We start from the raw sequence: 12,689 nt of genomic DNA on the forward strand, positions 1-12,689 counted from the left end.
GTTTTGAAACAAGAATAAAGACTTCAAATCACTGTGTAAAGGATGCTGTGCTACCATTTGTAATATTAATGTGCTATGTGATAAGAACAGACTTTGATTACACACACTACCTTTCATTCTCAAGGTATTCCAACACATCTTAATAATAAAGTCATCTAAATATTGGCGATGCAATGAATGAGTAAGCAAACATGGCAGCCAGTATGAGCTGAACAACAGCTCACATGTTAAGGCTCTGGGCATTCAAACCTGCTTAACTGGAAGAAAAAAGATTGGCAAGAGACCTGGGCTTTTTCCGTACTCTTTCTGAACAAAGTCTGAAAGGAGATTAAAGATTCGAGAATATCGATAACTGGAGACCAGCAAGATGAACTGTATTGAGACTTCTCATTTTGAAGTATCAGCCAGAAATAAAACAACACTCCCTGTAAAGCATGCCATGATTCTGTGGGATAGAGCTTACTGGGTGATTTACTACATTGCAAGCAACAAAAGAGCTGTATGGATTAGAGCTTACTGTAAAATGAGAAACCTGGAGGATACTTCCAGGGAAATTTCCATCAGTTTAAAACTTTTTCTGTCTTTTTGTGTTTCAAAATGGTCCCTTTCTAATTCTAAAACATTTTTTTCAGAACAATTTTGAGAAGAGGAAGTGTTTTAAATGTCAAGCGGGCAGTTTAAAAACCCTCTCCTTGTCCCCCAGTTTTCCTGTGAAGAATTGTGAAAACACAACCTTCCACTCCATGTCTGCTCTGACCAGTACGGGACACAGGGGTCATCTACACAAATAAAACCAGAAAAACTGGGCAAAAAAAATCTTCCACAACAGCAAACAGACTATTTTTCATTTTAAAGTTTGGCCAGTCTTTGCAACATTAGAGCCAATTTGAATTTTTCCATAACTGTTTGTAGTTTTATAAAATCCATCGCTCTGTATGTGCGAAGCTGTGGAATACAACCTAGGCAACACTTAGCTATGCCCTGAAGCAGAAGCTAGAGCCTCTTTCAAGTTTCCGATGAGCCACTCCTGCCAGAAGGGGTTAGCAGAGTTTGAGCTGTTCAGATTTCTACTGCTGGTAGCAAATGTCTGCAGACCTCCGCCACCCTCTCGCAGTCATTATTAAGCTCTTATTTTTCCCATTCTGTTCAGTTCATGCTCTTAAGGGCTTCAAAGGAGCAGAATACTAAAACCAGAGGTATTTTCAAAAGTATATAGTTCTGGCCAACTTCTTATCTCACTGAAATGAATGCTGAGGTGTCTTTGACTTTTGCAGGAACCCATCTACGTTGAAGACAAGTGGTTCTGAAAATATCACTAGGTGCATTTTCCAGATGAAATATTTTCCCTTTTTTTCCTTCAACATAGTACCATTTCTCAGTCAAGTGGAACTAATATGACTTCCCTTTGGAAACCGGTACTTGCTGTTATATCAACGCTATTTGCCATGCCAGTGTGACTGCGAAGATAAAACTTGCCACTCCAGCCAGAGCTACTTCTCCTGCACAGTTTTCTACAGTGGATGAATGTGTACCTGAAGGGTAGTTGTTATTAGCCATTGCTCAGGGGCTGAGATTTTCCCGGATTAGGAGATGCATGCCTTCTCTCATGTTTACTGATTTGAAAGGCAATGACAGATTATAAACTTGTGCCAAAGTTACTGAGCCATTCAGTCCAGTCGAGGGTGGCCTGACGGATTCCTTTTCCGCCTCTTATACAAGAGCCTAATTGTCACCTTTAGCTGGTGTGACCTGTGTGAGACAGGCGAGGGTGCAGGCTGAACCTGTCTCACCCTATGTTAGGGCACGTCCCACAGGAGCAAGAGATGGGGGCTGGTCACGCAGAGCTGTGAAAGCGAGTGCAGGGCTGGAGCAGTGATGCTGACATCCACGGCCACCACTCGGAGCTGTGGACCAGTGGTGGCCCCAAAGGAGGCATGGGCTGAGCCATGCGCCGGCACCCTGGCAGGGCAGCAGGAGATGAGGCATGAAAGCTAATGGGAAATGTAGCTGCGTCACCCTGGGGGCTGGCAGGGAGCTTGTGCCTGCCGGTGGATTTAGTTCTGTTCCTGAGGAAAGGATGTCTCTTAGGTAAACAAATGAAAAATAAACATCACGGGCAAAACTTCTCCAAGATGCATGTAAAATGTGCCCTTAGGGGCACTAACTAGTATCCTGGCTGGGAATCTCGGTAGTGAGAACTTCTGAATAGCCTAAATTGCTCTGCAGACAGTAGAGGCAGGCTTTTCAGGAAACATTTGAGACTGACTGGGAGATAGAATGTAGAGGCTTGCATTTCCATTGCACTGCAGCATGTGCTGCAACTGCTCCGAGGAGTTAATTTCTGGAACAATAGTTAGACAGACTGGAGAGGAATACAAAATAAACAAATTTAAATTATTTCAATTTTGGATCTCAACTATGCAATTTTAGTTCTGTTGCTAGGTGGGAGTCATTCTCCTATCATGTTTTTTTCTTTTTTCAGATCAGCTCAAGACCCATATGTTTACTTCATAGTGAAGCATTTTGAGTTTCACTGAACGTTTAAAACTGAGATTTCAAAAATAATTTGAGAACACCAAGTCACAGGGGAAAAGCTATCTGCTGGCCACGTCAAGGACGGGGAGTGTTATGGTCTCTGTGCCCAACCGTTCAAACCTGGCCTTGAGTTTTCACCACTTGAATTTGGTGAACTCCTGATCCCAGGTGAGCAGCCCTGAAGTCCCTTTGCTGAGGATCCTGCCACATCTGGGGAGATGCACTGTGGGGACATGTGTCCTGTCCCTCACTTGGTTGCAGGGGTCCAGGGTAGCAAACACACCGCGAGGAAAAAAAGCAGGAATTGTGGAGCTGACAGGCAGGGGGAGGGGGGGGGCGGGAAGCTTCCCCCAGGCCAAGGAGAGGCCTCCAGCCTTGCGGGAGAGACCCGCGGGGGCCGGAACAGCACATGGCATAACGCGGGGCAAGTGGGCTGGCGGGACCGGGGGCAGGGGGCATCTCTGCCCCTGTCCTTCTTCCTCTCCCTGCCCCTGCCCTGCCCTGCCCTTGTCCCTGCCCCTGTCCCTGTCCCTGTCCCTGTCCCTGCCCCTGTCCCGTCCCTGCCCCTGTCCCTGCCGTGCCCTGCCCCTGCCCAGCGCGGGCGGCGCGGGTCCGGCCGTGCCGGGGAGCATCAGGACAGTTTTATGGGCGTGTGTCTGTGCGTGTGCGTCCCCCCCGTTCGCGTGGTGCCCCGCAACGCCGCCCGTCCCGCTCAGCCCCCGGCGCCGCCTCGCCCCGCCCGGGGCCGCCCCGCGGGAGGAGCCGCCCCCTCCCGTCCCCTCCCTCCCGTCCCCTCCCGGCGGCGGCGGCGGCGGGGGGCGAGGGCAGCGGGGCGGCGGCGCAGCGCGGCAGCGGCAGGAGCGCGGGCGCGGAGCCCCCGCGCCATGGGCGGGCGGCGCGGAGCGGCGGCGCGCAGCCGGCCCCGCCGGGGGTAGCCGCCCGCGCCCCGCACCCGCGGAGCCCGGCATGAACTGAGGCGGGAGCGGAGGATGGCGAGTGCGCTCAGCCCGCGGTGGCTCCGGCGCCCGGCCCCGGGCGGCGGCGGCGGCGGGGGGCTCCTCTTCGTGCTGCTCTGCGCCTCGGCCGGCCTGCCCCGGAGCGGCCAGCAAGTGCTGCGGATCGGTGAGTGCCGCCCGCGGGCCCTGCGCGTCCCGCTCCACGGGCACCGCCGGCGCCCGCCGCCGGGGGCTTCTCGCTCCTGGGCTCTTCCCCTCCCTCCTGTCCCGGGGCTTTGCTTGTGCCGGTGCAGCGGGACCCGCGTACCTCCCGCGGGGAGCCGCCGCGCTGGGGCTGGGGCTGCGGGCGACGCCGGCTGGGCTGCTCCCAGCCCGTGGCTTTTTTTCGGCGGGGCGTTTGCCCGCGGAGCGGGGCCCAGCCCGCCCCGTTTGCTCCGCTGCCGGGCTCTGCGGGGCTCCCGGGCTCCGCGGGGCTCCGCGGGTGCCGCTCCCGAAAGTTTGCCCCGGTGCGCGGCGGCGGGACGCGGGGAAGTTGGGCGCGGGGATCCCGGCGGAGCGGAGCGGAGCGGAGCGGGGCCGGGGCCGGGGCGAGCACCCCGGGAGCCGCTCGGGGCCGGCCGCGGGCAAGGAGGGTGTCACCGCTGAAGCGCTCCGCGGCAGCGGGCGTAAAGTGCGCCCAAACCCAGTCAAACACCGCTCTCCCCGCCGCGCCGGAATGGTTCAGTGACCTCAAAATGCGTATGTCAAAAAGTGCTGAGGTTTCCTAGGTCGGACCGGAGCGCGAGGAGCTGTAGCCGGCGGAGGGTAACCTTTTAGGATGGGGGACGTGTTTGCCCTCCTTTGCCCTCGGCCCCTAAGCCTGGGGTGTGGGTAGCTCCGCGAGTGCTGTACATAGCCCCAGAAAACAGCAATTTATTTTTAAGTAGAAAACTCCACACCATGGAAACGGGGCTCCGTTCACAGGAAGCCTCTCTCCCTACAGTGGGTTTCTTGTGTCAGTCAAGTGAGACAGTGAATACAAAGTATCAGAAGAGTTAGGGGTTAGGAAAAACTGTGGAAAAGATGTAGGCAGAATCTGCCACACTTCTGTTTCTCTGCCTGTCCCTCTTTTGCTTGACAAACACTGAAAATGAAGCAAAAACAAAAGGGAAAAGAAGCAGTTTATGCCAGTCGGGGAGATACATGTCCCTGTACGAAGTAGAAGATTGATGCCTTTTGACCTGGCAAGTGTTAAACCCACTCGGCTATCCTCACATGAGTGCTCCTTTAAACATCAAGTGGAAGGCTCCTCATCTGTGGAGAGACCAAAGGACCCCGTGACTGAAACATTTAAATAAATTAAGGGGGACAGTCCCTCAAAGTGCTGAGCAAAGGCAAGGGCGGGGTGGGGGGGAGAAGAAAAGCTGAAGGCACTCAGCACCTTGCAGCTGAAAATCTGTGATAAGTTGATAACTGTCCATATTCAGTGTATGCTCACTTTTTTCTCACGGGATGCAGGTGAAGTTTGCCATTTCTCTGCTCATCACTACAGTGTAACCATGACAGTTTGGAGCCAAGGGGAATGTCTGTGCACATGCACAGAGCACATGAAACATAAAGCTTTGGGCTTTCACACACCAGTAAACTCAGGGTCAATGAAACTTGTGGAAGAAAGTAAAACATGTTCAAATAACTTAGCCACGTTCTGCAGCAGGATGCTTTGGAAATATATGAGCATCATTGCTGCTACTAGGCAGCCTTAAACTTGCTTAGCTTTAATGGGAATAGCCTCTGAAGGAAAAAGGACCATGCCAGGGTTTAAAGGGAAACATATTTGCTTGAACGTAGTCTAAATGCTTAGCTCTGTGCAGAATGAAACCTCGGTTTCACAGCTGGCATCAGCATTGCAGGGACCCAGGCAGAGATTTAGGGTGTGCACTCTTCCCTCTGTCAACCTCCCCATTGCATAACTTGCTTTGCTGCTTCTGTTTGGTCTAGCGAGGCTCCCAGGCAATTGCCCACGTTGCTTTTCCCTGAAATTGCTCTGCATGGTTTGTAGACCCTCTGCTGCAAGATCTGTGTGTATCGCTAGTTCAGATTCACTCTGTCAGTGCATGCAGCGATGGCACCCTGATACTGATTTGACTCTGTTACTTCCACCACAATGTAAACGATAAGTATGACAAACTGCTCAGCTTTCAATCACAGCAACCAAATACACATCTAAAGAGATGCTGCTGGAGAATAAATGCTCCTTCTATGTTACATGGTTGTGAATGCCTAAAATAGTAAATGTATTCTTATTACTATAGTTATCCTGCCTATAAAGTAATGGTATTATAAAATATTAATCCTTCACATCCGTTAATAGCGGCAAGTTTCTCCTTGGAATCTGTCACTCTTAGAGGTGACAAACAGAAGTAATGGCAATAACTCCTCCAACACTCTTTGTGATAACGTAATAAAATAATCCTAAAACATTTCTGACAGTGAAGAAAATGCTATTAAGCCATCAGATTTTCTTCTTCATGTTTTAGTTAATTAAGGAAAGGAAAGCACTGCCATACAATGGTGCAGCAGTTTGCACCTGAATTAATACACTGGTAGTTTAATTGCATTTTCCACTGCTAGGGAGCTTTTGGATTTTTTTTTATTTTTTCTGGGTTATAATACAAATTAATGGATTCTCTTGTTGGTATTTAATTAGTTGAGAAAGGATATGCGAACGATAGAAATTCTAGCTATTCTCAGCATCTTGCTAATGACTACTTTTCTAGCCCTCTAAACAAGAAAATGAGGGATGGCAATATGACCAGTAAAACTAACTCATTAGGATAAAAATAATGGATTTTAACATAAGATATAGTTTTCAGTTTCGGGTAATACAGCACTTAAATTTTAGTGTCTTACTGAGTATTTCTTTCACGTTCATGTTAAAAAGCTTTTCCCGTGATATATGAACTAATAGAGCTGTCCAAGGAAATACCATCTTTATCTACACATAACCCACTAGACTATATTATATAAAGGTATATTTAAAGTTCATAACCCTAATGTTTTTGATTTAATACCAAGGAATTTCTGTTTTTTACATGGAGTCAACCTAACCTTCTTATCTATCCTTCTTGTACCACTTGTATAAAATAAATGAACTCAAATAACAGAAGGAAGAATATAAATTAAGACAAGCAGGTGCTAAGTTGCAGAAACAGCTTCCAAAGCACTGAAGTCTAAGCAGCAACAAAATTTATTTGTTAATAGTGGACATAGAGCTTTCTCATTTCTTACTGCACGTCTTTAAGGCCATTATAACTTCTGACTAGGTTATAAGAATATACTTCAGTAATATTACATGAAAATTTATAAATGGTAGTCATTCAAGCTACACTCTGGATTAGAACTAACCAATAGTTGAGAAACTATGCAAGTTATTAACATATCACTGGAGTTAATTAAAAAGAGAATGTGGCAGTTTTCAACAAATACCTGTAGGAAGTCATACTTGGGTGAATCTTGGAATTAATCTCTAAAATTAACAACTCCTGAAAATGAGCAAATGAGTAATTTTTAGCTTTCATAGAAATTGCTTTAGGTGATGAAATAGATACCCTTCAGTTTGTACCAGAAGTAATTTTCAGTAATTTGTGTGTTTCTGTAGTTAAATGGAATATTTAAGTACGGGTTCATATTCTGCATACTGTTCTCTCTGTTTATTCCTTACTTCAGCAAAATTCCCAATGTTTTTGTGAATTGTGTTTTCAAAGATGCAGGATTAGCCCCATAATATTTCTCCCCAATTGAGAAATACAGATTTAAAACAGACACACAGAAGTCAACCTAACCTGCCAAATATTGGTTTCTATTAAGTTGAAATTTTCAATATAGATTTTAAAATACACATTTCCCCAAGCAGGGCTAGAGCTGTGAGTTTTTTTCCTATGTGATATTACCATTCCCACACTGTGAGAATGATAAAGAAAAAAACTAATTAATTTCACTGCAAATATGCTACTTTTGTCAACTCCTTTTGAGATTCTGTTTGTGAAGGGAATGATATTGATACACATTTGAGCTTCATCAGTGTGACATGGCAAAAACTGTATTTGGAAAGTCTCTATCATATTTGAACATCATTAAAAATGTTAATTTTCAAAGTATTTCTTACTAGGTGTCTACAAGTTACTCTGTTCCATAATATTGTAGGAAGTGGGACTGCATTTTCTATCATTAGATGATGAGGCATTAATTACATTTTGTTCACCAGATCCTGAACGCTCAGTGATTTTTCACTGTAATACAATTTGCCTACATTTCCTCATTCTACACTTAACAGAAAACTATTTTGCTACAAGTATTTCTAAAAGATTGCTACCAAAACATCCAAACCTTAATTTTTATGCATCTCCCTCCTCATTGGATTTGACGAGTTTGAGACAGTGCAATGTTTGGCTTGCATGCTTTAAGTGGTTAATCAAGTTAAAAATACCCTATAAAAGGCAGATGAAAAATGTATTGTCAGCACCTGAGCAGGGCACTCCGGCAAGTCTATACTTGTGCAACGAGAGGTCAGTGGAGCCAAGTGGCCTCAATGCATAGAGGGAGCTCAGGGAAAACACTTGACTGCATAATGATTTGCATGGTTTCACCCTAAATTATTAAAATCAAAATCTCATTGCTGATTTCTTTGTGTTCTGCTATTTAGGCTCCATGATGCAAAGGGACGAATTACTTTGGGTTCTGTGCCATTGTACTTCCAGGCTTTTATACTGTGGAAGGTGTTTGCTGTACTGGCTTGCTCCATTGGGGAATATTAAAAAGTTGTGAAGCCATTGCTCAGCTGATATAAATGGGCATCCTTTTATTGAACTCAAGGGAGCTATGCTGGTTTAAATTGCCTGAACATACTTAATATATTGAAAATGATGAAAATTTTGTAATTCCCCTGACTGACCTACCTACTTACCACCCTTCCTAATGATGAGTAGGATCCGACAAAATCGGGTCTTACGCATCTTTAGCCCTTGTTTTACACAAGTGCACTCCTCAGAGCATTTCTGGTCGCTTCAGAGGCTGAGCAATGGTGGTCATGGAGTGCATGAAGCTCGCCAGTGTTGCGGTGACCTGCTACGTTGTCAGCTTGTGATGCCTCAGTAAGGGTGTTTGCTGAGTGGCTGTGCTGTGGCCAGAACATCCTTATTTCTGGGACGGTGTAAAGTGCTGCTCAGGATTTGAAGAAACTATAGCGGAGACCTTCACTTTCCAGAAAATTGGCGGTTTGCATCTCTGTTGTCAGAATATACATAAGTCCTAAATATCTGCTTTAGCATGAAATAGATGGGCTGTAAAGGTGCATGATAGTCCTCAAATAGTCTATAATACTGTGGCTTGATTATGTAGCAGGCAGCCAGCCGCTCAGGGCTGTATTAACAAAAACACCGAGCTTGAGTTGCTTCTGTCCTGGACCACTTGTCAGTAAAGGTTGATGGAGAACAACAAAGCAAAGGTCCTGAGACCAGAAAATGAAAACTAAGGAAGCAAGGCTGGATTTGCCTGGCTTGGACCAGAGCTAGGACAGTTTAGACAGTACTGAGGGAGATAAAAATGTTTAAAAAATACATCATGAAGATATGTTAGTCCTGCATTTCACATCTTGGGAGGTATGTGGTTAACTATGGCAAATTTCGCATAACTATCTTGGTGAAAAGTCAAGTGGGCTACAGGAAAATGAAATGGAAGACAAGCTGGGGCATGGATATCTGTGCTGTAGTATTTTATTATTTTCTTGTAACTTATGCAAGGTGTATCCTAATGTGCCCCTGTGCAAAATAGGTCCATAGAGCTGCAGTGAGCTCCAGGGGGGCAGATAAATAGGACATCCTGCTGTGGTTCACCAAGGCTTCAAATGCATTTATGTAACACATGTGCATCAGTTCAGACAGTTAAGATTTTGGTAAAATAGAGGATGACATCTTCAAAACAAAGAAATTGATGAAATTTTGCCAAAGGATAAGAATTTTTCGTCACATATTTTTTTAATGCAAAATGGATGATACTTAACCTAGTACTTTTTCAATTAACAATTCATGCACAGTACAGTGATCATCGCAGGAGGAACAATCCTTATAAATACAATAAAATTAAATTTCTCTGAATTTCATTTCTTGCTTAATAGCCTATTTGTAGTGTTCAGGTGTAATAATTCTTTTAAAATTCCTGCAACTTCCCCATAACGCCTAATTTCACTTATTCAGAGGGCATTTGCCTCAGCATCAGTTCTTGCTGTAACTGTAAGCTCCTCCATATGGCCCTGTCTTCGCTTAACATTTTCCATTCAGACCTCAAGTACAATCTCGATACTGGTTTTTCATTACAGTCTGTTTTGTATATCCTGGTCAGTAATAAAGCTTAAATCCTGCTCCCCTATGCCCCAATATTTTAAACAACTGTCTCTAATCTTCTTTTCTCAGAAAGGCTTGATTTGACCAACTAGAGTATAGATTGTACTGCAGTTAAAAAAAAAAAAAAAATCCTATCCAAGAACTGATTAGTTTTACTCCACAGCTTTGGATCTGTAACCTGCAAGCCCAGTATGTCCTAGTTTTTGATTGACTTTAGATTTTCATTTGCGGTAATGAGTTTATGATTTTGGGAAAGATTTGCAATGGGAATGTTATTACCCTTCCCTCTCTCTCTTTCTGCTGAAGGTGATACAGTATTATCTAGAAAATGATTACCTTTCAAACAATGAATTTGCTTTCACTGAGCAAAATCAAAATTCAAAATTAAAACTGTTTCATTATTCCAAATTGCCATCTTTTTCATTTCAATTAGAGGAGTGAGTATCTGATAGGGCCGCTAAGGTATCTTTTTTTTTTTTTATTATTCCTCTGACGGTGCAGAAGGTTCCTTATATTATCTTTACAGCTTCACCTGTACCAAGACACTAAATTAGGGTGGCACAAACACTGGGAAATGTGAATCAGTTATATGGCTCAGCAGTATGGACAAAGAGTTAGAAGTGGCCTCAAAGGCTTGGTTTTGAGCTTCTTTTCTTGGGTCCATCGGGCTCTTTACAATTATACCTTCTAGTTGTTTTTTCCTTTGGGCTTTCAGACTGCACCACCACAAGTTTAAAAGAGGAGTGTTATAAATTCTGTTAGCATTGAAATTGTTTCCACATTCTGCCATTGCATCTGCACATGCAAACTTGGTCTATTTCAAGGAAAATTATGTTTACAGCACATTGATTTTGGCTGGGGTTCAAGACCAGCCATCCTTCCACATTGCTAAATGGCATGGAGGTCTTGGCGCAATGCTGAGTAGGTGGAAGTGACAGTCAGAGTGCAGAAGTACCTCCAGAAATACAGAGCAGGACTTGTTTTGAGTGAGCAAGTGTGTGAAGCTCATTGGTCTACCTACATATGAAGGAGCAGCGAAACTTCTCACAGCCATTATGTCCAAGCGACACTTCTGCTAGAAGCATTATCACAGATGCTGAGGCTTTGCTTTGGCTCTCAGGTGGAGAAGGAACAGGGCCCTCCCTGAATTCAGTGGTACACCACTGAGACTTTAAAATCACTGTGATTTTGCATGCTCGCCTACAGAGAAAAAAAAACCCCAACAAACCAAACCCAACAAAAACCCAACACTTTCTTTTTTAAAAGATCAAGCATGCTAAAATATAGTAAGAGCCATTCACTACACTGTAAGTAGTACAGGCTTTTCAGTTCTAAATGTTTTCGACAGAATAAGCGGGAAAAGACACCAGTGTATGCTGTGGATAAAAAGGTTTGAAAAAAAAAATGCTATTAAAAGAACAACATTAGGTAGCTATAAGAAAAGAAGAAAAAATATTCGAATATACGAGTTTATTCTCCCCTTCCCCTGGGATGAGCAATGGAGCAGAGTCCTGCCGGGATGTTTATATGGTGCTTGCTGCCACTCACTTCTGCTAAAGATCACCTCCCCTTCCCCTCCCAGGGAGAGATGTGTCATTAATGTCCTCAGCATGCAAGCTAGATCCCCAGGTGAGTAATTAGGCTTACCTAATCTGCCACTGCTGTTTCTGCAGTTAATGGCTGTCTGTATGTCAGCCCAACAGATCCAAAGTATTACTTTAGTTGCTTACTTCTTTAATGCTAAGTGTCTTCTCCTACCTGAGATTCGGCCTTCATGGTCCATGAGAGCACACACAGAAGCCAGTAGGTTTCTAACTCTGTGCTTTCCTGCAGTGAATAGCAAGAGTGGACCACACATCTGGGCTTACAGCTATGTCTCTAAACAGGTAAATCAAAGGATGCTAGTTCTCGTTACAAGTCTTGCCTTGCTATAGATTTGCCTAGCTATAGTAACACTACTACTGTATACTGTAATGCGGTAGAACAATTAAACAATGAAGAACTATGATGAGTTGTGCTATCTTTAGGGGAAGTTGGGTTATATAAATTAGGTTTAGCATGAATCTGCAAGACAGAGTGGTGTTCTGCTGAAGATCAGGCATGGTAAGTCTTAGCAAGGGATGGACACCTTTAGGTACAGAAGAATTTCAATTTTTTTTCCCCATTTTGGCACTCCCACAGACTACTTCACTATGGCACACATGCCTTCTGTAATTATATATATTTCGAATACAAAAACATTTTGTTATTTATGCTCTTTCTGGAAGGATATTATGTACATTGACAAGGTGATTAAGTGTTTTACTAGGCTATAACTCCCAGGCAAATACAGCAACCCATGTGAATTGGCCTGACTCGTTCTCTTGCCCAGGGAAGTGGTGGAGTCACCATCCCTGGAGGTGTTCAAGGAACGTGTAGACGAGGCATTGTGGGACATGGTTTAATGGGCATGGTGGTGTTTGTTGGTTGATGGTTGGACCTGATGATCTTACAGGTCTTTTCCAACCGTAGTGATTCTGTGATTCTGTGTGATTGTGTTTGTTCGAGCACCGTGTTTCCCCTTTGTCCCTCAAGAAAGTGTCTAAGTAGTCAGAAAGAGGCTTTCGGAGAATTCGAGCCATGTGCAGTGATGTAGACGGTACCATCAAAACTGTTGAAGTCTTTAGCAAATAGTCAGGTGTCCTTATAAAATTCTGCAGCCATGCTAGCTAGGAATTAACTCTGGCTTCAGGAACTACACACCTCAGTGCTTACAATCCTTTGCTTTCACTGTCTCAGTCTCATCCCTGATGAAGATACGGGGAACTGAAAATTAGATGTA

General features: G+C 44.7%; 1 protein-coding gene across 1 annotated transcript in view; it reads left to right on the top strand.

Moving 5' to 3' along the window:
- Positions 1 to 3,524: 3,524 nt before the first annotated feature.
- GRIK1 (glutamate ionotropic receptor kainate type subunit 1) overlaps positions 3,525 to 12,689 on the top strand; it is a 172,145-nt gene continuing 162,980 nt past the window's right edge. Inside the window, exon 1 of the mRNA XM_059826643.1 lies at positions 3,525 to 3,657. Within this exon, the coding sequence (XP_059682626.1) occupies positions 3,525 to 3,657 (133 nt within the window). The remainder of the gene's footprint in view (positions 3,658 to 12,689) is intronic.

This window comes from Gavia stellata, chromosome 1 (assembly GCF_030936135.1).
Source record: "Gavia stellata isolate bGavSte3 chromosome 1, bGavSte3.hap2, whole genome shotgun sequence".
Taxonomy (NCBI): domain Eukaryota; kingdom Metazoa; phylum Chordata; class Aves; order Gaviiformes; family Gaviidae; genus Gavia; species Gavia stellata.